The 21,604-nt window shown below is 46.3% G+C and overlaps 5 protein-coding genes and 2 non-coding genes across 9 annotated transcripts; 4 read left to right on the top strand and 3 right to left on the bottom strand.

The window, feature by feature from the left end:
- Positions 1 to 1,734: 1,734 nt before the first annotated feature.
- On the bottom strand, positions 1,735 to 1,815 carry TRNAL-AAG (transfer RNA leucine (anticodon AAG)). Its single transcript has one exon. It is a non-coding gene; the product is annotated as a tRNA-Leu (tRNA).
- A 412-nt stretch (positions 1,816 to 2,227) lies between these two features.
- On the top strand, positions 2,228 to 2,862 carry LOC117858525 (uncharacterized). Its single transcript, XM_034741601.2, has one exon. The coding sequence runs from the start codon at positions 2,307 to 2,309 to the stop codon at positions 2,652 to 2,654; it is 348 nt and encodes a 115-aa protein (XP_034597492.2). The 5' UTR covers positions 2,228 to 2,306; the 3' UTR covers positions 2,655 to 2,862.
- Positions 2,863 to 3,742: 880 nt separating this feature from the next.
- On the top strand, positions 3,743 to 6,530 carry LOC117854898 (uncharacterized). Of its 2 annotated transcripts, XM_034737161.2 has the most exons (4): positions 3,743 to 4,150; positions 4,509 to 4,703; positions 4,833 to 5,184; positions 5,495 to 6,530. In XM_034737161.2, the coding sequence occupies exons 1-4, from the start codon at positions 3,770 to 3,772 to the stop codon at positions 5,503 to 5,505; spliced, it is 939 nt and encodes a 312-aa protein (XP_034593052.1). In that variant the 5' UTR covers positions 3,743 to 3,769; the 3' UTR covers positions 5,506 to 6,530. The 2 variants fall into 2 exon arrangements, with proteins under 2 accessions (XP_034593052.1, XP_034593051.1); XM_034737160.2 differs by lacking the exon at positions 5,495 to 6,530 and having other exon boundaries at positions 4,833 to 5,382.
- Positions 6,531 to 7,321: 791 nt separating this feature from the next.
- TRNAL-AAG (transfer RNA leucine (anticodon AAG)) lies at positions 7,322 to 7,402 on the top strand. Its single transcript has one exon. It is a non-coding gene; the product is annotated as a tRNA-Leu (tRNA).
- Positions 7,403 to 9,198: 1,796 nt separating this feature from the next.
- LOC117856780 (serine/threonine-protein kinase-like protein ACR4) lies at positions 9,199 to 13,840 on the top strand. 2 transcript variants are annotated; one of them, XM_034739170.2, is made up of 9 exons: positions 9,199 to 9,760; positions 10,058 to 10,185; positions 11,544 to 11,768; positions 11,871 to 12,052; positions 12,281 to 12,407; positions 12,495 to 12,566; positions 12,730 to 12,913; positions 13,060 to 13,180; positions 13,297 to 13,840. In XM_034739170.2, exons 3-9 carry the CDS (start codon positions 11,618 to 11,620, stop codon positions 13,558 to 13,560), a joined length of 1,101 nt encoding a protein of 366 aa, XP_034595061.1. In that variant the 5' UTR covers positions 9,199 to 9,760; positions 10,058 to 10,185; positions 11,544 to 11,617; the 3' UTR covers positions 13,561 to 13,840. The 2 variants fall into 2 exon arrangements, with proteins under 2 accessions (XP_034595061.1, XP_034595060.1); XM_034739169.2 differs by having other exon boundaries at positions 9,199 to 9,903.
- Positions 13,841 to 13,928: 88 nt separating this feature from the next.
- On the bottom strand, positions 13,929 to 15,475 carry LOC117856781 (photosynthetic NDH subunit of subcomplex B 5, chloroplastic). Its single transcript, XM_034739171.2, has 5 exons — positions 15,174 to 15,475; positions 14,948 to 15,002; positions 14,741 to 14,809; positions 14,585 to 14,643; positions 13,929 to 14,399 (listed from the first exon to the last, which is right to left on the bottom strand). The coding sequence occupies exons 1-5, from the start codon at positions 15,432 to 15,434 to the stop codon at positions 14,160 to 14,162; spliced, it is 684 nt and encodes a 227-aa protein (XP_034595062.1). The 5' UTR covers positions 15,435 to 15,475; the 3' UTR covers positions 13,929 to 14,159.
- Positions 15,476 to 16,114: 639 nt separating this feature from the next.
- Positions 16,115 to 21,057, bottom strand: LOC117856779 (uncharacterized). Its single transcript, XM_034739168.2, has 16 exons — positions 20,716 to 21,057; positions 20,132 to 20,226; positions 19,902 to 20,015; positions 19,649 to 19,753; positions 19,489 to 19,560; positions 18,907 to 19,019; positions 18,687 to 18,821; positions 18,539 to 18,607; positions 18,265 to 18,352; positions 18,112 to 18,183; positions 17,933 to 18,033; positions 17,192 to 17,309; positions 17,008 to 17,067; positions 16,805 to 16,915; positions 16,525 to 16,642; positions 16,115 to 16,438 (listed from the first exon to the last, which is right to left on the bottom strand). The coding sequence occupies exons 1-15, from the start codon at positions 20,822 to 20,824 to the stop codon at positions 16,535 to 16,537; spliced, it is 1,470 nt and encodes a 489-aa protein (XP_034595059.1). The 5' UTR covers positions 20,825 to 21,057; the 3' UTR covers positions 16,115 to 16,438; positions 16,525 to 16,534.
- Positions 21,058 to 21,604: the final 547 nt, after the last annotated feature.

Here is a 21,604-nt window from a genome sequence, read left to right as displayed (position 1 = left end):
TGGATCTCACGCCCAGCGATGCACAGCCAGATCTTGGCCAGCAGCGTCCTGACACGCACGACGCACCGACCATGCCCTGTCCCCTCCCCTCCTCTTCCCTCTCTCCACTGCACGAGCCAGATTTTTTCCTCTCTTCCAGCCAAATGACCAAACTGCCCCCACCCGTCAGTTGAGTGCTTGACCCTGCGCTGCGTGGTCCCACCCTCTCTCTCTTGCCGGCCTCGTCGCCGTCTCCGGCCACGTATGAATACGCCCTGCCGACCAGCCGCCACTACGGCCCGCCGTAGACGACGGCGCCCGTCAGATCGGCGCTCGACGGCCTCGATCTCGTGCTGCGGTGGTTGTTGGGAGGCGTGCCACCGCGGCTCGCTCGGGTACGCAGGAGGCGTTGTGGGCCGGAGGCCGGTCCATCCGGGAATTGAATGGAAGGAAGAAGAAGGCTGCCACTTCCCTTTTCGCTTTCCTGTTTCCGTAAGCAAGCCGCTCCTCGCGCACGAGGCGCCCATGTGACTGGACCATGCGAGTGAGCTGCTGTGCGGGTTTATCATTGCTTGAGCCTGACCTAACCTTAAGTAACCTAAACCTAACCTGAGCTAGTCTCCTGACTGGTCGTTCGTGGTCCGAACAGCTCGGCCATTCATTGGTCGTTGCTGGGTTAGGCCTGTGCGTTGAGCAGGCTGTTGGGTTACCTTTACCTTTGTCCATAGACAGACCATTATCATCATCCACTTCACCTGTACCTCTTTTGCAGTGTGGGCTGGGGGCCCATATGGGAATGTGAATTGCCTGGCCTTTTTCACTACGTGTGACAAGAAGGGTTTGGATTTTGGAATTATCCAAAATGAGAAGTACAGTTGTACCGAATGCTGATGATTTTCTACTGCTAAAATTGAGGATTTGGACGCAAAAGAGGCTAGTTGAGTGTAAAAATGCTGACAACGGGAAAACTTGAGTACTCTGTCCATCGCTTTCAGAGAACTGCACCAGGAAGATACCGCCGGTCGCTTGTGTGAGTGACGGCGCAAATCAACAGGTGAGAATCTGGTGGTTGCGGTGGTGCATTGTTCAAGTCGCACACTCAGTCTGTCACCTAGACACAACACTTGCCGATTAATGCTTGAACGCCTCAACTAAACGACCACTGACCTGACCAATGCAACCACAACTTGCACAGTACCGCCGCTCCCGTTCCCCCCCCCCCCCCCCCCCCCCCCCCTTTATACACAGCTCGTATCCAACCAGTCAGTAACTTGACATTGGTTCTTGAGAATCAATGGCAACCGGTAAGGTTGGTGGCGGAAGAACCGTCGCGTTGCTGACGGTGGTCGCCGTTGCCGTCGCGGCCCTGGTGCCCGGTGGGAGCTGCCGCCCGGTCGACGCGGCGCCGGCGGGCGGCGGGGAGGCGGAGCGGTGCGTGCACAGGTGCGCGAGGGCCATGCTGGCCTGCGCGGCGGCGTCGGGGTGCGCCAGCGTGAGGGTGAGCACGAGCGCGTCGCGGCGGGGCGGAGGAGGAGGAGAAGGGAGCGCGGCGTGCGGCAGAGGGTGCGACAACGAGTACCTTGGCTGCATCGACGTCTGCTAGATGGTCTTCTTTTTGAAGAAGACTAGAAGAGTGACAACTATTTTGCGTCGAGCTTTGTAGCTGCAAGTGGCCCTCTCGGATGAACGTTAAAAAATGCGAATTTTGATGTAATTACAAATGCTGATTGAAAAAAAAATCGTGCAAAATAATTATGTTGAGAGTGGGATTTGAACCCACGCCCTTTCGGACCAGAACCTTAATCTGGCGCCTTAGACCAACTCGGCCATCTCAACCTGATGGTTTGTGACTGAATCAAAGCTTAATAATACAATAATATGTCGCCGGCAAGGGAGCGGCCCAACACAACAGGGGCGGGTCAAGCTCACGCGTGGCCGCCGGCGGGCAATGCATAGATACCGCGTTGGCATCGGTGGTGTCTGAGTTTGTGACGCTGTCAAAACCCGATCGATCCACGGCTGATTCGGCAGCTCATAGATGCATGGCAAATAAAGTGAGAACATGCAGTTCGGCCTCAAGTGAGTATATCCTGCAGGCCTGTCTGTTTTGCTCACACAGATCATGTTGCTCGGCAATCGAGCACGTTCCGTCTCGGGCGCTGCCTTGTCACACATCTCTCATGCTTGCACCTTCGCCCCAGCGACACGTCAACTCCTTGCATGAGCTATATATAATGCAGAGATCGATGCTATCGAGCTCAGCCCAACACAGCAGCTCTGCACCTTCACACTTCTCAGCGATCGACTTGGAAGAACGTGCGTGCACCATGAAGGCTGCCGCGGCGACGCTTCTGATGGCGCTGGTGGTCGCGGCGGCGGTCACCGTGGTCCCATCCGGCGCGGCCAGGCCCGACGACTCCGCGACGGTGGGCACCTTCGGCCATGGCCACGGCCACGGCGGCGGCCGCACCTGGCGCGATCACCACGGCGGCAACCGTTCCCCGCTGGCGGGGCTGACGGAGTGCGTCACCGTCTGCGGGTCCGGGGTGACCAAGTGCATGCTCGACTGCTACAAGCCGGCCATCAGCTTCGACCCCCTGCAGCTGCCCGTCTGCCTCCTCAAGTGCACCAACGACGCCATGGTCTGCGGCTCCAGCTGCGCCACCAATCTCTAGACGTCGTTCAGTCACGCATTAATCCTGCATGCCACCGCTTGTACCTAACTACCGATCGAATGCTATGCCATAGTGCCATGCAATGCAGAAGTATACCACTAGGGGAATATGTCCCAAATACACCTATGATTGTAATTCATGCATCCCATACTACCAATGGGTTGCAAAACCGTCCTTACCACGAATAATGCAATGGCTACTTATTACATACCGGTTCATCGATAATTCGATATAGTGAAGCTTCAAATTAAAGGCTACATAATACAAGTTATGGCTGTCCTGATGGTAATCGTTCAAGGCTCTTCGTTTTCCCTTTATGTAGCATGGTAATGGCACCCGCATCACCCCAGGGCCTCTCAAGCTGGAGGAGAGTGTGGTGGAAGTGGAACCTGAGGGGGGGAGTTGGGAGGACTGGGCAAGTATACCGGACTCAGAGCAACTCCAGCAGGCTCTATAAATACCTCCATACCCTAAATTTAGAGTATCAAGAAAAAAAACTGCGTTCTAAGTTGGTACTCTACTAGACCCTAGATTTTAGAGAAGCCTCCAAAATTCCCTGCACACCTTCGGATTTTAGAGAGCTCTCTATCCGTTGAAGTTGTTTAGAGGGTACTGCTAGAGTTGAGAAGAAAAAATTCTTAGAAAGTAGAGGCAGCTCCTACTAAAAAGTAGAGGATTTGTTTAGAAGGTATTGCTGGAGTTGCTCTTAATATTTTTAAATTTGGTTGTTCTTCTTTTTTATAACATATTTAGTTGTTCTTGATTGAACACTATTATGTGTATTCCTGATTTTTTTAATCTTATGTGTATTCCTGATTTTTTTAATCTTATGTGTATTCCTGATGTGACGTTGAGGTTTCAGGCTTCCTCACTTGTCGCAAGAGACAACTTCGAATCTCCCTTCTTCAGCTTGGAAGTTGTTGAATGGGGAAACGCACCGAGGCCCATAGTGGTTGTAAAATTGCCACCAAAGCCCAGAAAAAAGAGGCCCACATACTTCCATCCTCTACACATCGAAGTGAGGCCCATAGTGATTGTAAAGTTGGCACTAAGGCCCAGCGAGGGTGTAAAGTTTCGACGACCTGAGAGAGAGAGAGAGAGAGAGAGAGAGAGAGATGGGGAAGAAAGGGAAGGAGGCGGCGCGGGAGCGGCGCGAGCAGCGCCGCCGCGAGGTCACCCTGCTCCGCGCCCTCCCCTACGAGCCCCACCAGCGATGGTGGGACCACCTGGAGCCGCGGGCTGTGGCGGTGGTCACGGGTGCCAACCGCGGGATGGGGTTCGAAGCCGCCCGCCAGCTCGCGCTCCACGGCCTCCACGTCGTGCTCACCTCCCGCGACGCCGCCAAAGGCCAGGACGCTGCCGGGAGGATCATGGCGGAGGCTCCCGGAGAGGCGTCCGTGAGCGTGGAGTGGCGGCAGCTCGACGTGGCGGAGGCCGCGTCAGTGGAGGCCTTCGCGGCCTGGGCGCTGGAGACCCACGGCGGCATCCATGTCCTTGTGAGCGCATTCTCATCGTCTTACCTTTCTACCTCTTGTACTTCGTGATTAGTTGCTTTGCTGTAACAATACGAAGGAATATCATTTCAAATTTTCAATTGACCAGCAAGAGTCGTCTCAACACTTGTTTCTGGAAGTTGTAATCTACTCCGTAATTAGTAATTAAAAATGGATTGGTAGAAAGGGAGAAAAGGACTGGGGCGGTGGATCCACGGCCAAGTCAGAAACAAACCGGAAAGAGTTGCGTTTTCAATTCCCTACACGTGAAATGAGATGAAATAGTGTCTGTATTGCTGTGCACAAAGTAAAATGGGCAGAAAGTCAAGTCACTAATTGATGTCCTGTAACCCGATTACAGGTTAACAATGCAGGTGTAAACTTCAATAAAGGACCAGATAATTCTGTTGAGTTCGCTGAGCAAGTTATCAAGACAAATTATTATGGCATGAAACAGATGACTGATGCCATGATACCGTTAATGAAACCCTCTCCCTATGGTGCTCGGATAGTGAATGTCAGCTCAAGGCTTGGTAGAGTCAATGGCAGACGGAATGTAAGTTTGCTTGACATATCCCTATTTTTCCAATGTCTCTATTGTGCTGCGACCTTCTTAATATGAGGCACCCTTGCGTTGATCATTACCTTGCCATTTATTGATCTTTTTTATTTTATATGCTGTCAGAGAATTGGTGATGCAATCCTCAGAGATCAGTTATTGAATGATGATTATCTATCAGAGCAGTTAATTGATGAGATGATAACGAAGTTTCTTGAGCAAGTAAGGCAAGGTACTTGGTCCTCCAATCAATGGCCTCAGATGTACACAGACTATTCAGTCTCGAAGCTTGCTGTTAATGCTTATACACGACTCATGTCAAGGAGGCTCTCAGATCGGCCTGAAGGCCAAAAGATCTACATTAACTGTTTCTGCCCAGGGTGGGTAAAAACGGCCATGACTGGTTTTGAAGGGAATATTTCTGCTGAAGAAGGTGCTGATACAGGAGTATGGCTTGCCTTGTTACCCTGTGAACAAGGTACAAATGGGAAGTTCTTTGCTGAGAGACGTGAGATAAGCTTCTAAAGTGACCACCTTATTCCTATTCTTGTTTTCAGCTGCAAGCAGAAAAATTTAGGACAAATATGTCATAGTGTAAACTGCTTTGATCGCTGCACACTTGCCGATATGTGAAACTATTAAGATTTATATGAGCCAGCAAGCAAGTTACCAAACAGATTGTGGAGAGTGCTCTTTGATCTGTTACTTAGTGCTGTAATTAGTTTATTTGTCAAAACGATTGATTTTGCACTTACTAATTTAGTACCATGCCCGTGTAATCTCTATAGGCAACTCATGAAGACTGGCATGTTTAAGAGCAATCATATGGCAAGCAGATAGTCAAGATCATTGATGGGTACCACTGTGTCACATTGATGGAAAGCCCATGACCTCTATTTCTGTTAATTAAGGTGATCTACGAAATGTTTATTGCTCATGAATGAAGTATGATAAAAGCGGAATGTTCATCAGGACCACTAGAATGGCAACAGGGAAGCATGACCAGCTGGCTGCCTCCTACTTGCGCTACAAGCTTGCAACAATGACCTGTATCGAAGTGCACACTGCACCACCAAGGGTTGCGTTGGGTTTTTGGCTACTTCACTAGCGACTAGCGAGTTTCTCTTCTTCAGTGGTACACGTCTGGTTGGTTTTACCATCACATTTGCGCTCCGGTCGAGATGAGCTGTGGGATTACTGTACCCTCATGCAGACTGAATTTGTGTATTATCTGGAACTTCGAGATGGGAAGCAAATTGGCTGTAAGCTCGCTGAAGATGTCAGGGTCGAATCAACAGGCTGTGTCAATCAAGCTTATCCCCTACTGCAGATAAAGATGCACAGAACCATGCATATGTATCCATTGCAGCTTCCAGTCATCCGAACCTGAAAAATCCAGAGCAGGGCCATGCCGGCCGGAAAACAAGGCAACATGATGCTGCATAGCTGGTCTTCAGAGGGTCATCGTCCTCATGGTCCTGTGGGCGCCATCGGTTTGTTGGTGTAGAAAGTAGAAACAGTAGGCAGGCGTCAACGGTGTCCGTTTAATTCGGCATCAGCCAGCCGCTGCCTTCACATGTGGTGCTTGCTAGGGATTCTGGGGCACCTCTACTTGTTGCCTGCCTGGACCCTGCCATTGGCATCCTCCAAATCTCCAATGCAGGTGCTGCTGAGCTCCAACTTGTTCACCATGTAAGCTGGACTCATTAATCAGCTGATGTAACGCCGGCAATCTAGCGAGCGCCTGATTGATCAGACAAGCATACCTTTCCTTTTCCTATGCAAGGATGATCAGTTCTCTGCCTGTTGGATCTCGGGTGGGTACATAGGCTTGGGCTCCTGCATTCGCAGTGTCCTTTTCGTGCAAGTGGTTGTGACATTAACTGGCCAACAATCGATGCGTTTTTCTTTGCTTCTTGATCTGGAAAGGATGGAGGTTCCGTTTCCATCATCTCTACCAATCAGTCAGCTACCAGGGTTTTTCATTCCACTAGCATGGTGCTGCACCGTTGCCCTACCGTGGTTGTCCTTCAAGACGTGTATGCTGGTGACCTGTAAATACTACTAGTAGCGATTAATTAAGCAACACTAAGCCATTGATTCTTGTGAGCTGTTCGGCGTAGAAAGTCAACGTGGAATGCAGGCCCAGCAGTGCCAGGTGGGGGGGGCATAATGCCACATATAGATCACGAATTCTCAGATCCATTTCCATAGGTGCAAAATGGAGTCTGACTCTTTTGGTTTAAATTGAAAAGCACTTAAGATTTGGAAAACCAGTATTTGATAATTAAATTAAAACTAAAGATGGTTCGTAATATGCCTCTTAGTCCTAGGGGCACTAATTCGCAATATTCTGCTTATTGTTAGTTATTAAATATTAAAACTTAATGGATGTAGAGATGGGCGCCCTTGATCCGGAGCTGCTTAGACCTGGGCGACCGTCTGTTTGTTTCCTTTGTCTTGTTTGTGTTGAATGCCATGGCGGTACAGTTGGTGTACCGGAGCTGCCGGACGGTCGGTTGCTACGAAAAATTTATTGCATCGTTTCTGATTAAGTTGGATCAATCGCCTCATAGTTTAAATATTAATCATACTTCCTACGCAAAAAGCATCAGGTTGAGATGGCCGAGTTGGTCTAAGGCGCCAGATTAAGGTTCTGGTCCGAAAGGGCGTGGGTTCAAATCCCACTCTCAACACTAAGTTTTTTAATTTTTCACGTGACTTTTTTTTTGTATTCCAGCTTATTGCATGGAGATTTTGCTGTTCCTAGGTACTAGCCTCTAGTCTAATAAAAAAACATATTCTCAGTTATAGACATCAAAGCAGCTAACTTTGCTATCTAGTAAAAAAAAAAACATGCGACCGACATGTTAGAAGCTTAAACCAAAAAGGAAAAAGATAGATTCATGGTGGAGATCAATGGCTGGAATTATCAATTCCTTTACAGCGTTGGTATTATGCACTGACACCACACCATACATACCTGATCTATAGTTTCCATCTGCTGACCAATTTGAAGTCCCACGAGATCCATGCTCTTGGTACCAGGCGGTGTAGAGTATTTGACGTAATGATGGATGGGGTGTGCTCAAGCTCAATGCTCAACACACATTCGTGTTCCTGGGGCCCCAAACCCAACCATGCTGGGTGCCTTTTGCTAGGTGTCAACTCAGCAAGTTCTCGCCAGAGCAAAAGCCCGATGGCTCATGGAATAATGGAATCCCAGCCTGCCCGTGACGTTAAAGGAGAAGGCAACAACGTAAGCGAAGCCATGCACCCATCAGAGTTCCGCAGCAATCATTAGCGTCGCAGGATCATCGACCTTGTACTAGATTAATTAATTAATTACTCATGCACGCGTGGCAGAATCATATCCCCTGATGGATGCCAGGTCAGGTACTCTGCCTACTACATACTGATCCAACCGGCGCAATGGCAGGCAACGTCATCCAGCTAGCCACCCTGCAGCTAGCCAAACGTGTCTGACTCGGCAAACGGCGGCGGCTCACGTGTCAGCGCCGGCGACGAGGCGGCAGCCAGATGGACGCCGCGGCCGGCGGCAGTGAGAGGATAAGGCAACAAGCTCTGTAGCCTCCCGCTGCAGCTGCAGAGGCGTCGTCAAGGTCAAGCCACAGAGCTCAGAGCTCACAGCTGTAGTGCACTCGCAAGCACAGCGATGGAGTCAGTAGCCGCTGCTGATGCGGTCACGCAGGGATTGCAGATATGTTTTCCTTGACCCTGACGTGCCTGAACTGAAGAAGCTGCAGGAAATGGAGCAAGACACGCAGGCGGCCCAAGCCATTGCTGCCAGCAACTGACCAACCACCCCCCTCAAACAAAGAGTCAGAGAGACCTCAAGGCCAGTGAGATATGCTTGAAAGAAGTGCCATTATTTCGGAGAGGAGAAAAAACGAATTGAACATCACATCAGTGGTCAGACAGTCCATTAATCATCGCCCTAATAAGTGAGCCAGAAAAGTTCAGAGGACCAAACAAACACAGGATGGCTTCCTGATCCTGATGCGACGTCGTGAAAAATCAGTGCTGCCAGCCGTTCCTTCTGCTCGATCGATCTCAATCCTTCACGTAGCATCATCCATTTTTATTTCTTATTGTGGGTGTTGGTGACTGACGATTCATCAATGCTTTCCACTTTGACAATGGCGTCTTGGAGTCGGTAATGCAGAAGCAGCAGAAGGGGATTGAGAAAGATGCAATGCACAGCTCATGGCCACTCTGGAGGGGTAGCAACACGCCGCGGCCCAGCGATCTGTGCTTTGTTCCCCAGCGTCTCTTCCTTGGACGCTAGCTGCCCGCATGCTTGAAGAACAATATAAATGACGAATTAGTTTGATTAAGTTCTTCGGAACCATATGCTAATTTGGGATTAGCAGACAATGCCCTGCCACTTCAGAGCCTCATCATAAAGTGAAAAATCCAACACCAGCTGACCAGCAGGTGAAAAAAGAAGAGGAGTCCTTTTTATCTGATGAGCAAGCACGGCAGCTCCTGCCTGTCTGTCCGTCTGTCTTCCAGCTCAATGAGCCCCCATCATGTTCTTCTCCCCCCCGGCAATCATTGGCTTGGCTCCCCTCGGCCCGTCCCCATTTTCAATCCCACCGGTTTCCCTATTCAATTCCATTTGTTTTTGTTGCCCGCTTTGATCGAACGGCGGCGCATTGCGGCAAAGATAGATTCATGAATGTAGATGAAGGGGAAAGAATCGAAGAACTAATAAGATAAAATGGGGGGAAATCTGCTGCGTCGGCGCAGTGTCGCTATCCCAACGAATTGTCGCCTCCGGTTCAATCATTGGGAGATCCATCCGGTTCTAGTTCTGGGGTCACACAAGCCCACACTCAAGAGCCGCCGGATAAAGCTGGGGATTTTCTTGGCTGTTTTGTTTTCACCTGCAACGGCCGCGCCAAGCCCGCGTTTTTTAGCATCCTCCGCTCCGCTTTCCGCTGATGCCTACAGCTCAACCCGGCCAGTTTATGTATATATACAGGCAATGTTTGTTTGCTGCGGGTTTCCAATTCCGATCCGCCCCACCGGTGAGTGTATTCTCCTTCACTTTTCTTGTGGGCGCTCCCCTCCCCATTCCTCCCTCCCCAAAACCTCACAGCTCATCTCGCCCACAATCACTTGCCAGTACAGCGATAGACCCACCTGAGGAGAGTAGGAGGAGGACGCAGAGGTTTTCTTGCCTGCTTGCTGCTTCTCTCACTTTTCACTCGTTTTCATGGATTCTCTCTAGCTGTGGAGAACCTATACACGCTAGATATTTCTTCCGTAATTTGCCTTCTTCTTGCATTTCTTGATTGGCTTGAAGTCTTTTCTTGTGATGGTAGGAGGAAAAAGACAGGGCAGAGTCAAGAATCGGTGGAACAAGTTTTGCTGTCTGCAGAATGGATTCAGCATTTGATGCTGGTGCTGCGCTTGGACGGGAATGATGCCACGAGGCCTGGGCGATCTGCAGGTATGGTGTAGCCTTCATTTCTCTTCACCAAAATTTGCAACTTTTTTGCATACAAGGGTGGAATCGTTGTGTATTTTTCGGATGGAGTCTGAATCATGTGGATTTTTTTTTTCACATACCATGATTTGTGCGCTGTTCAGGAGTGATAATTTTTTGGTGATCATATATATATATATATATATAGATAGATAGGGAAGATCAACAATCAGCAATCCTCTGATGAATACTTCTATTGGTTACTGTTACTGAGCAGAATTCAGATAGTAGCCAATGGCACATCGCTAGATTGCTAAATTTGACTGTTTATAAATAAAATCAACCCAACATGTATGAGCAAAGCTTCAAGAGGCAAGCAGTTCAAGCAAGAATGCATTCATGTTTTGATGTACACTGTAGCTTATTCATATCTGTTTCAGTGCAGAATGTCATAGCAAAAGATATTTTGTTACACATTTGGAGTCACTTTCTGTAACATCTAACATGCCATTTTACCTACTGTGGCAAAGTTTCTTCTGATCCGTTTATGGCACGAAAAAATTTGAATGATTGTCTGGAAACGTTTACCAGGAAAAGGAAAGAAAAGGAAAGGAAAAAAGTTCAAAGTGCAAACCATGCTGCCACATAACGTCCAATTTTGGATATCTGACAATTCCCTGTTTTCCGTGTGATAATATAAGTGCCCTTTTTGCCAAATTTATGCGATACTAGTAGCTTCGTCCATACCGCTGATGTCATGATCAAACTGCGCTTTCCGAATTTTGCCACTGCACATTGCCACATAATGTCCAATTTCAGATATCCAACAACTCCCTGCTTTTCCATTTGATAATATAGTTGTCTTTTTTGCCAGATTATGTGTTACTAGTAGCTTCATCCATGATGCTAATGTTATGATCAAAATGTGCTTTCCTGATTCTGCCACGGCACATCACCACATATGCGTAATTTTGAATATCTGACAATTCCTTATTTTTCCATTTGATAATATAATAGTCTTTATTGCTAGATTTATACGTTACTAGTAGTTCACTTGTATCATGATCAAAATCCCTAATTTTGCCACTGCACAGCGACAAATCTGAGAGACAGACATTTCATACTGAGACAAAACTAAAGTTGACAAAAAAATTATGCACTTGCCGATTTAACTTTATCCATGGTTTCAGTGTCAATATTATATTAGTGGTTTAACTTTATCTATTGTTCAACCAATCCATGCATACATGTTTGCGTATATCTATTCACTATCTGAATTATTCTGTAGCTCACTGGTCGTCACAACCAGCAATCTGTACATCCATGTTCTTCCTTATGGATTCAAATATAAACTCAGCCAAATTTAATGTACTACTCTTTAGGTTTCCGATCTGCAGACTTCATCACTGCGGCTACAAAGATTATTGCCCTATTCTGGGAGGATATCCAGTAATAGATGTCAGGACTTCTTGCAGCAGCTCTAGGAGGTGCTGTAGGAGGCTTGACACTACTATGTATTGTCACAGTTGTAATTGTACTTTGCCTGCGGTATCGCAGAAGAACTTCAGACTCTTCAGAAAGTGGTTCATCAGGTCAAGCTCTACCAGGTACTGCTTAAGTTACTTTTCATAAGACTATAAAACTTGTTCATCTAAAGATCTATATTTTTTCTATTTTGATAAGTAATAGCTTTGCCTTCCATCTTTCAGAGTTGCAGGGAGCAAGATGTCTGACTTTGGAGGAACTAAATTTGGCTACAAGGAATTTCAGCAATGCAAATCTTATTGGACAGGGAATGTTTGGAGAGGTATACAAGGGTTTGCTCCAGGATGGCACGATTGTAGCTGTTAAAAGACGGCATGCTCCTCCTAGCCAGGAATTCGTTCAAGAGGTAACATAATTTTACTTATCCATACGTTCTCTTGAGCAATTTCTGGTCCTGAATTTATGGAATGTGCTGTGTTTTAGCTCTATTTTTTCCCTCTTGAAGGAATGATCCTGTTTTCTAGCAAAGGACTAAACCCACTATTTTCTAATATGATTTAAAATATAGCACAGCTTGCTCCACACCCTTCTTAGATTGTTCCAAGCTCAAGCATCCGTGCTGTTTTCTTCTCAGGTTAATTACCTATCATCTCTCCAGCATCGGAACCTTGTAAAACTTTTGGGGTACTGCCAGGAGAATGTTGTGCAGATGCTTGTTTATGAGTATATCCCCAATGGCAGTGTCTCAACACATTTGCATGGTGATTTCATCGTGTTTTCTATTATATTACTCTAATGTACAAAGAGCGGTGTCGTAGGTTGGTAATTCTTCTGCTGTCCTTTTGTAGGTTACAGCCACGCTCCAGGTGTAAGGCTAGAATTCAAGCACAGACTTTCTATAGCTCATGGAGCTGCTAAAGGTAAGCCTATACATATAAACCAACTCTACACTTTCCCTTATTGTCAGAAATATGATTTAGAGGCTCATAACTTCGTATCGACTAAAACTCATTCTGCTGTAACAATGATCTTATGGAAACTACATCAACAATCTTAACATGGCGATCTTTTCTTGTTACTCAGGCCTGAGCCACCTGCATTCGCTGACGCCCCCTGCGATCCACATGAACTTCAAAACTTCTAATGTACTTGTGGATGAGGATTTCATACCAAAAGTTGCGGATACTGGGATTCCAGGCTTGCTTGATCGACTCGGTGTTACAGGACTATCTTCCAGAACACCTAATGATCCATTTGTTGATCCTCGGTAACAACAGGCACACATATTTGTTGTACTTCTTGCATTCGTTGATTACATCAGATGGATACGATAAAATCATCTGCTTTCAGTGTGTTGTGTCCAGTGTACAATTCATCACTTGAGTTTGATGGAACTTCCTGTTGCATGATCAGAATGAGGGAATCCATGAACTTGAACTTTTCCATACAAAGCGATGTTTACAGTTTTGGTGTGTTCCTTGTGGAGTTGGTGAGCGGACGGAGAGCCGTGTCTGATCAAAACATCATTCAATGGGTATATTCCAACACTGCTCACCAATTTCTCCCTACTATAGTGGCATCATTTACTCCTCTTAATCATCATATCTGCACTGAAGTATAGGCCTGCTCACTTTGTACCTCGATATGCAGGTGCAGAACTTCCAGGAATCAAGTGATATCTCTGCAATTGCAGACAACAGAATGACCAGTAGTTTCACCTCAGAAAGCATGAAAGAATTGCTGCGCTTGGCATCGTGGTGCGTGAACCCAATGAGTGAGCAGCGTCCGTCGATGAGCCTGGTGGAGGCTGAAATACACCGGATTCGGGAGCAGGAGATCAGCTTGACGACAGTCATGACAGGACGCACCCCAACTGTGACTCTAGGCAGTCAGCTCTTCAGAACATCAAGGTGAAGGAACGGAATGCCTAGCATCTTGTAGCAAGCTAGTTCTCTCACCAGGGCAGTAGATTAGCCTTGTTCTCTTCCAAAAGATTTCCCTTGTCTTCATAGCGAGTCAGCTGCATCTCAAGTGTACAAAAAAGGAACAGCTGCAAGGCTTACCTTTTTTTTTTCTTACCCTGGTGGTTTCTTTTTCGTTCTTCCCTTTTTTTCTCCTGCAAAGGTTTTAAGGAAGAATGACATTTCTTTTTGTTGAATAATAATAAGATTGGGTGGGTGGTGGCAAACAGGCAGTTCTAAATGTTCAGTTACTTCGGTGAATCAGTCCTGCATGTGTTTTCTCAAAACATAAGAGAAAACATGAAGAAACCACGCAGAAAGTTGAAGCAACAGCGTGCTCGCTATTCTGCAGAACTTCTTTTGTGAGACGCCCGACATACATCCATTATGTGAGGATAAAGCAGATTTTCAGGCTCTCAGTTTTTACAGGGCTGAGAACCTCAGGCATGAAGATACACACATTGTTATTCCTTTCATTCAAGAGCTTTTTCCTAGCAGCTATGCTATACTTGATTTGTTTTGCACGGAAAGGCTTGTGCAGTAGGTAACCATCTAGCTTGATTTGACGATGTCTTCCCTGCTGGTGTTGACGGTGAAGTCCCAGAGCTCGCCATACTTCTCGTTGAAGTCCCAGATGTCCATGGAGTTGTAATCGGCGATGAGCTTGTCACGAGCCGACCTCTCCATCATGTAGATCTCCGGCTCGAAGTTGTGCGGCTTGTCCGGCTTTTGCATCTCGATGATGCAGAACACGACGATCCAGAGAGCTGCCCCGATGTAGAGGTACTCGCCCTGGTGGTGGTACAAGCAGGCACATCTCCAGTCAGTAGAGAGTTACATGAACGTAGGGTGAAAGGCTTGGGCGAACGTTTGGAGCGCGGGAATTTCGCACTAGTCCAGTTCAATCCTCATAGAAGATCAGAAAAAAGAATCCAATATGTTTGAAACAGAGCCTGATGTAAATATTCAGTCCATACCGGTACATTGAAAGCCATGCCAAGGATGATTGCAGGAGGAAATGCCCAGGAGATGAGTGCTGCACAGCAAGAAATTGCCATTGATATGCTGATGAGGAAAGGGTTTTTTTTCACTGCCACTGAAAGCAGAAAGATATCCGAGGAGCTAAAGAGTACCTTGAAAGCCCTGAGGAGGCTCAGCTTCTTGGTACCATTCGGAGACATCCTCCCAAAATCCCTTCTTGTCTTCAGATAGGGCATCGTCATCGCAATTGTTTGCAGGATTTGTTACACCACATCACATAGCATAACAATCAGTGCTCCTTCTTGCAAGGATATCAGTACAACAAGGATACAATGACAGTGAAGTTTTTAGGACAAGACCTTGGCCTTCGTGATAGGTGTGGTGTCCATCGTACACTCCGAACTCAAAGTCCTCCTGCAACACACAGATTATTGTCCACTCCAGTGTTATCCCATGAACAAAGGCAATCCATTATTGTCCACTCCAGTGTTATCCCATGAGCAAAGGCAATCCATTTCTTTCTTCAGAGAGTTCAGATAGCACAGCCAAAATTCTAAAGCGAGTGAATTGAGAGGAGGGACGGACCGGGCTGATGCCGGGGGTGGCCCACCGGTCGATGGGGTCCTCGTTCAGGTCCGGCTCGATCTCCGACAGCGCCCCGGGCCCGGCTCTCGCCACCACCGCGCCGCCCCTGCCGCCGCTTTGCCGGCGGCGGCCGTGCAGCCGCTGCTGCTGTGGCTGCGCAACCTTTATCCTCAGCTGCTTCACCGCGCCATGGCGATGGCGAGCACCGGCGGCGGCAGACGGTGACGCGGAGATGCCGGACACCACGTTGCTGCTGCTCATTATCTCACTCCAAGCGCTGAGCTTGGCTCTCTCTGCTCCATCCCCACTGGACTCTGCACTTTATATCTCCCTGCTATGAGAAAAAAGCACACTGGATAAGGGTATTGGACATGTACCGTCCAGGAATTTCGCTGCGTTTTTCCTTATCTTTTTTTCATGTATGGAAATAAATCGGGTGTTGATTTTTTTTTCAAATCACACAGTACAGACGGGCTCACATACACTTACACACGCTCGCCCCCACGAACACACGTAACCCTACCTCTATAAGCACCTTCGAAAGACTGAGCTGACAAATCTTTGATATTAACGAAATCACCACTGGCGTCTCACCGTCGACGAACACGTCGCTTATTACCGAAAGAATAGCGCCAATTAAATTCTAAAATAAATGTAAGAAAAAGGCGAGCAGTACCAAGTCAAGTACTCGAAATCTGATAGTAGGTTCCACTACAAGGAGTTTTACCACCACAAGGAGTTTTACCAGCTGAGCAATGCTCAATTTGCAAATTGGGTGTTGCATCAATAGTAAGCGACTCACAAGAACTCAACATGATGCCCCTGTACTCTGGCTGATCTGTGATTAACAGACAATTTGTTTACATCACTGCATCCTAAATTTTCAGGGAATGCGGAGCTTCCGGTTCACAGCCACAGGTAAGGAACAGCAAAAGAGCAGAGACAGATCAAGCTGCCAGTGTCAGTGTGTCACCGGCTCAGTGTGCACGCTGCAGTGAACCTTCATCGTTACTTGTACAGGGAAGGTTTCTGACAAATAAATGCACAGTTCACGACATGTACAACATCGCTCTTGTACCCTGTGTTGCGTTAGCAGGAAACATCCTACTACCTCGTTTGCTATGGAAAATATGCTACATGCTTACAACACACTTCAGACATTCCAGAATACACAGCAGATCCTACCCAAAGAAAAATTACAACCCCATTTATCATAACTTTCACTGGAGAACTATCCTGGAGATGGCCAGAATTATTTACCCCACCTGATATGCAAGAATTTAGTGTTAGGCATTCCTGGAGTACCATAAATGTTGTAATGCCATCAGGCAAGAATTTACAACAGGATTACCTTGTTCAAATCAACCTCGCAAGCTTTGCCTTGCTTTCATAACCAGCTCTTCCGTGGTAGCGCCGATGATCTCATTGGCACGCTTTAGAGGAACGCAACAAATTCTTCCAATAGAATCCTGGATGCAAAACAGACTTCAGTATTATGTGGGAAAAAGTAGAGAACAAACAAATAGAAGCATGTGTGCCTGCAAAAACTTGACTATGTGCACTGTGTGTGTAAGAAACTATTCCTACGCTTTGACAAATTGGTGATAAGAGAAAAAGATGTGAGAACTCACTCTTGTGGTGATACCAAGCCTCTCCAGCTTTTGAACAGCATCCATCACCTCAAAATTGCATTGCAAGCCAAACTCTTCCTGGATTAACTCCTCGCATTGCAAGTCAAGATCCTAGCACATTGGGAACACACAAATATTTAATTTTAATATTTCTTCCACAAGAGCAAGTATAGATTTTTAAAATGGAAGAACAATATATATACATCACTGGTAGCCTTTCCATTTTCCATCAGAATATAATAGGCTATTATGACCTCCTTGACCTGAACATTCGGAACCACGAGGATGAAAGTGAACTGTCAGTTAAGCTTCGAATTCCAATATCTGAACTATTGTTTTTCTTTTGGGGGTTCATTCTCAAGAAATACGGGTCGAGTCTAGACCTACCTCCTGTTGAATCACATCATCGCAGAGGTGCAGTAGTGTGCCTTTCCCACTATCTAGTTGTTTGTCATACATTGATTGAGTGATTAGGTTTTGGTAGGTTGCCATGTTCTGTTGAAACCTGTGTAAAGAAAAACTATTTAACAGACTACTCAACACAACAAACCAGCACTAAAAATAACTATTTAATATACTGCCCGACACAACCATAAACACTAACAAGTATCATCCTAATGAAGAAAGGCTGAAGCATGAAGGTATTCTGTAGCATGTCTACGAGGTCACAGAAACAAAGGGCGTGATTGGTTGGTCAGAAGCCTTGGGCCTGGCTGAACATCAGAGCCAGGCCAGCCACAGCCAGGTCTGGTGTGTGCAGCATGCGCTTGTTTGGTCTGCTGATCACATTGAGCCAGGTGCAGCAGGGATGCTGATTGGTTGCATATAAATTCTATCGCTGCTAGTCACGGACACAATGCGCTGGGACGTCCTTCGCATGCACTCTCGTATCGAGCGAGCCAGGCCCACGATGCGGAGCCAGGCTCTGAGGGACCTTTTGCATCTACAGGGACAGGCTCAGACTGCTGTGCAGGAAACCAAACATCGAGATGTTGCACCCCGCGAGCCTGTCTCACCCATATGCAATCATCCAATCACGCCCAAAAATCTTCCACTGTTCTCTATTGTCTTCATAATAAAAAATACCTATAGAATGAATAAAATAAAAAAATCAACTAAGATACTCACGAGAAATAGATCTTAGCACAATATCCAGCCAGAGCAGAAAGGATGGCGATTACAACCCAGAAATCGGCTTTAGGCATTTCGAGTGAACTGATAAGTGTAACCTGAGTGATGTGACACAAGTAAATTAGAAGGTGAAGTATCACAAAAGAATCAAATGAAAACGATTCAATTCCACTTACGAGTCCAATGACAACAGAAACAATAAATTGAACCCAGTCCATTGGTGTGAGGCTTGGGTTTTTCTTCTCAGGCTGCAGTGGTTACAATTTTTCTTCAGCATAAATAAATATGAATGTGAAAATTTTCTCCAGAAAAGGCAACTCAGTGCTAACCAGAACCAACTCCATATCTGCCATTGGAATATTTTTGAAGTGTTTTACATGAATTGCTCTATCATCCTGGCCCTTTGGACTTTTCCTCCTGAAGGAATACATAAAAAAATCAGTTCAGTTTATTGTCCTGAGCAATGCAATGGACAGGGGGTCTCCCTGGTACTCTTAAAAAAATCAGTTAATGCTGTAATAAAAAAAAATCATGCAAGCAACCATTTCAGAAACAAGACAAGAAAGTTTTGTCAGCAACCTCAAATCGTTTTATAACTTTTACCTGTACAAGACAATAACCTCTTCAAATGTAGGCTCTTGAATTGCGACCTTGCCAATTAAATTTCGCAAGCTGCAAAGTGCAAACTGTGAGACCATGAGAGAGAGATATAGGGATTGTGATGGCTTAACAGGTCAAAGAAGAGGCAAACCTTAACTCCATTGTTTCAAGCCGTATGCGTTCAACATATAGCTCCTTGTCCTCTACTTCACTGGCTAGATCATCATTCTTCTTGGAATCCATCTTTTGCTTACCATTTTTCTTTCTGGAGAAGAGCTTTTGCAATCTGAAATTCCAGTATGAAAAAAGGTAACCCTTTCAATGAGAAAGATAAAATGCAAAGGGCATTAAATGTGCAGTGGATAACATACCTTGTCTTCTCAAGAAACTTTCGCCATGCACGAGCTATGATCATGTCCACTTTCTCCATGAAGAAAAAGTTGCTAGTGCGGTCCAATCCAATGCCCCTACGAAATATAACATACTGGCAAATAAAAGGATCATGTCAGCTAAACAAGTAGTTGTTCATGAACAATATGTGAGGAATACTCCCTCCGTCCCAAATTATAGGTTGTTTTAGCATTTTTAGATTCATAGATTTTGTTATGTACTTAGATATACCCTATGTCTAGATGCATAATAATATCTATGAATAACGACCTATAATTTGGGATGGAGGGAGTACTAAGCAAGAAGTCAATGCCACTAGGAGAGAAGGGGTCCAGACTCTGGAGGGCAACACTAAACAAAAAGATAATTATACAATACATAATACATGAAAGTTTAAGAAGGATTAGCTGATAGCTAAATTCGAGTTCCCCAATTTGCACCTTTGCCTACTTGGCTGGTCAAAAAAACCTAGAATTTCAACGCATTGCTTATGAAATAACATTGACCTCATGTAACCCAAAGAAAAAAGAGAAGTCCATCTATGTCACAGTAAAAAACATCACCTTATCTGAGAAGTCAGGTAGGTTTTCATGACGGTGCTCCTTAAAATACTTTGACAAAAGTTTGTTATCTAACTGCACAAGCAAAAAAAAAAGGAATTTCACACTGACATTTAGTGAAATTTAGATAAGGAGACATAGTTTGCAGGGAAAGGGCATTAACCTTTGATTCATCAACTTTGATGGGAAGATTCAACAGGTATTGTCCAGAATGAGCAAGTTCAACCTCATCATCGTTTACTATGTTAAAATTGCTTTTTTCCATCACCTGCACTTTAATTAAAGACACTTTAAAGAGCACATTTACAGAAATGTTTTGATGCATTGCAACACTATAAGAAACTGCTCCATGCCTCCATCCTTCACTTGGACACTAAATCTATCAACAGTTATTTCTCCCAGAATAGGTTCTTTACCTGAAAGAAATAGGACAGGAAGTTCTGCTCAAGCGTATCGATTTCCTCAGATGAGAAGTTCTGCTGCTGCAGTTTTTTAGCACCGTGCACAGGATCAAAGAGAGCGAACAGTTCCTGCAAAAGTACCATAGATCAGATATCATTCAAACACCAAAGACCCTAGAGATGGTTGTAAGCATCAATTCAAACCAACAAACGCTGTGTATGTGTAATTACTAAACTTTCCTCACCATCATATCATCAAACTGGAGATGGTACCAAGCCCTTATGGTGTATTCAACCCTCTTACACAGCTTCAAGAATTCGTCTCTGTCGGATTGATGTTCTTCAAAAATACAAGGTACAGTTAAATGGGTTGCACGGTCTTGTATCCAAAGCAAGATTCTTGCTTCAGCTTGTCGAAAACAAGACAAGGCAATATTGAAAAGAACATATTTGATGGCCGCTTTCAGCAGTTTGATACTCGGGCTTCAGTAGCCCCACATGACAAGTAGCACACTAGTGATCTGGACTGAATAATGTATTGCAGTCACAATGCCTACACAGACTTCTCTATACAGATTCCACTTTACATGATCCAGGCGAATTAATCAAAGAAAAGATTCTAGCCTTTCCCTCAAAAGCGATAAGAATCTCGCAAGATAATAACTTCACAGTAGAAATAGGATAGTCACGATACCGGAGCCTCCCTTTAAGTTTAAGAGCCCAACCATCCCGAGCTCGACCGACCAAGAAACGTGCATCGCCTATGGTGAATGGCTGAATGCCCCTAAACGGATCAGGCAAAAGGAGAGGCAGGGAGAGAAAGAGATACCAATGAGGTAGGCAAGCTTCATTATGAGCTTGGGCTTCATGATGGGGATCACGGACTCGCGCTCCAGCCGCACCACATCCTTCTCCTTCCCTGCCTTTTCCTCCGCCATCGCCTGTTCTTACCTATCCAGCAAGGTTCAGCTCCCACTCCTTCAAGCCTTCAAGATCCCTTCCTGAAGGCGGCGGAGGAAATGCAGTTTCGAACGGAAGACGAGGGGGTGAGTACTGCCGCCGTGCAATTGAATAATTGCTCTGTCGTGGACGAACTCGGAAGGAGTGGAAACGCACTACGGTTACAGATCCACACAGTGTTCGTGTCTTCTTCCTCCAGCCGGCGGTACGGCGAAAGCAAGATCAAGTCGTAGTACGCTTACCCAGTAAGAAGGCGTATTTACCACATTCAAAAAATCAAAAACCTTGTCCTGTTGTGTTGTGTTGTAGTCAAACAAGAAGAGAAATATAGATCCTGTTTGTATCCGCTTATAAGCAGCTTATGGGTGGAAATAAATAAAAATCCCACACAAACGTCTCGCTTATTTTCCGCTTAGCTCACAAGCGGCTTAGCCCAGAATCCACAAAACAACTAGAGCTTCGATTTTCTGGTAAGCAGCTCAGGAGATGCTTATCGCGTAAGCGAACTCCCTTTCCCCTGATACCCTCCGCCGACACCTCCCTCCACGGCCGCCGCCTCCCGCGCTCCACCGGCGCCTCCCTCCACAGCCGCCGCCTCCCGCGCCTCCCTCGATGCCTTCCGCCTCCCGCCACGGCCGCCGCCTCCTGCCCTCCGTCGGCGCCGCTTCCTGCCCGCCGCCGCCGCCACCGCCGCCTCCTGCCCTCCGCCGGTGCCGCCGCCTCCCTCGTCGCCCTCTACTTCCCTCCACGACCGCCAC

The sequence above is a fragment of the Setaria viridis genome, chromosome 5, assembly GCF_005286985.2.
Source record: "Setaria viridis chromosome 5, Setaria_viridis_v4.0, whole genome shotgun sequence".
Lineage (NCBI taxonomy): Eukaryota > Viridiplantae > Streptophyta > Magnoliopsida > Poales > Poaceae > Setaria > Setaria viridis.
Note: the sequence above shows the minus strand (reverse complement) of the source record. Positions and strands in the feature narration are given on the sequence as shown.

Coding starts and splice junctions, on each gene's coding strand:
- LOC117858525 (XM_034741601.2), top strand. CDS start 2,307: ATGAAGGCTGCCGCGGCGACGCTTCTGATGGCGCTGGTGGTCGCGGCG.
- LOC117856780 (XM_034739170.2), top strand. CDS start 11,618: ATGTCAGGACTTCTTGCAGCAGCTCTAGGAGGTGCTGTAGGAGGCTTG. Junction 12,408..12,494: donor TGTCTCAACACATTTGCATG/GTGATTTCATCG, acceptor GTCCTTTTGTAG/GTTACAGCCACGCTCCAGGT. Junction 12,914..13,059: donor GATCCATTTGTTGATCCTCG/GTAACAACAGGC, acceptor TTGCATGATCAG/AATGAGGGAATCCATGAACT.
- LOC117856781 (XM_034739171.2), bottom strand. CDS start 15,434: ATGAGCAGCAGCAACGTGGTGTCCGGCATCTCCGCGTCACCGTCTGCC. Junction 14,644..14,740: donor GCCTCCTCAGGGCTTTCAAG/GTACTCTTTAGC, acceptor CTTGCTGTGCAG/CACTCATCTCCTGGGCATTT. Junction 14,400..14,584: donor GCATGGCTTTCAATGTACCG/GTATGGACTGAA, acceptor TACCACCACCAG/GGCGAGTACCTCTACATCGG.
- LOC117856779 (XM_034739168.2), bottom strand. CDS start 20,824: ATGGCGGAGGAAAAGGCAGGGAAGGAGAAGGATGTGGTGCGGCTGGAG. Junction 17,310..17,932: donor TGTGCTAAGATCTATTTCTC/GTGAGTATCTTA, acceptor TTCTTTACACAG/GTTTCAACAGAACATGGCAA. Junction 17,068..17,191: donor ATGATGTGATTCAACAGGAG/GTAGGTCTAGAC, acceptor CCGAATGTTCAG/GTCAAGGAGGTCATAATAGC.
- LOC117854898 (XM_034737160.2), top strand. CDS start 3,770: ATGGGGAAGAAAGGGAAGGAGGCGGCGCGGGAGCGGCGCGAGCAGCGC. Junction 4,151..4,508: donor ACGGCGGCATCCATGTCCTT/GTGAGCGCATTC, acceptor ACCCGATTACAG/GTTAACAATGCAGGTGTAAA. Junction 4,704..4,832: donor GAGTCAATGGCAGACGGAAT/GTAAGTTTGCTT, acceptor ATATGCTGTCAG/AGAATTGGTGATGCAATCCT.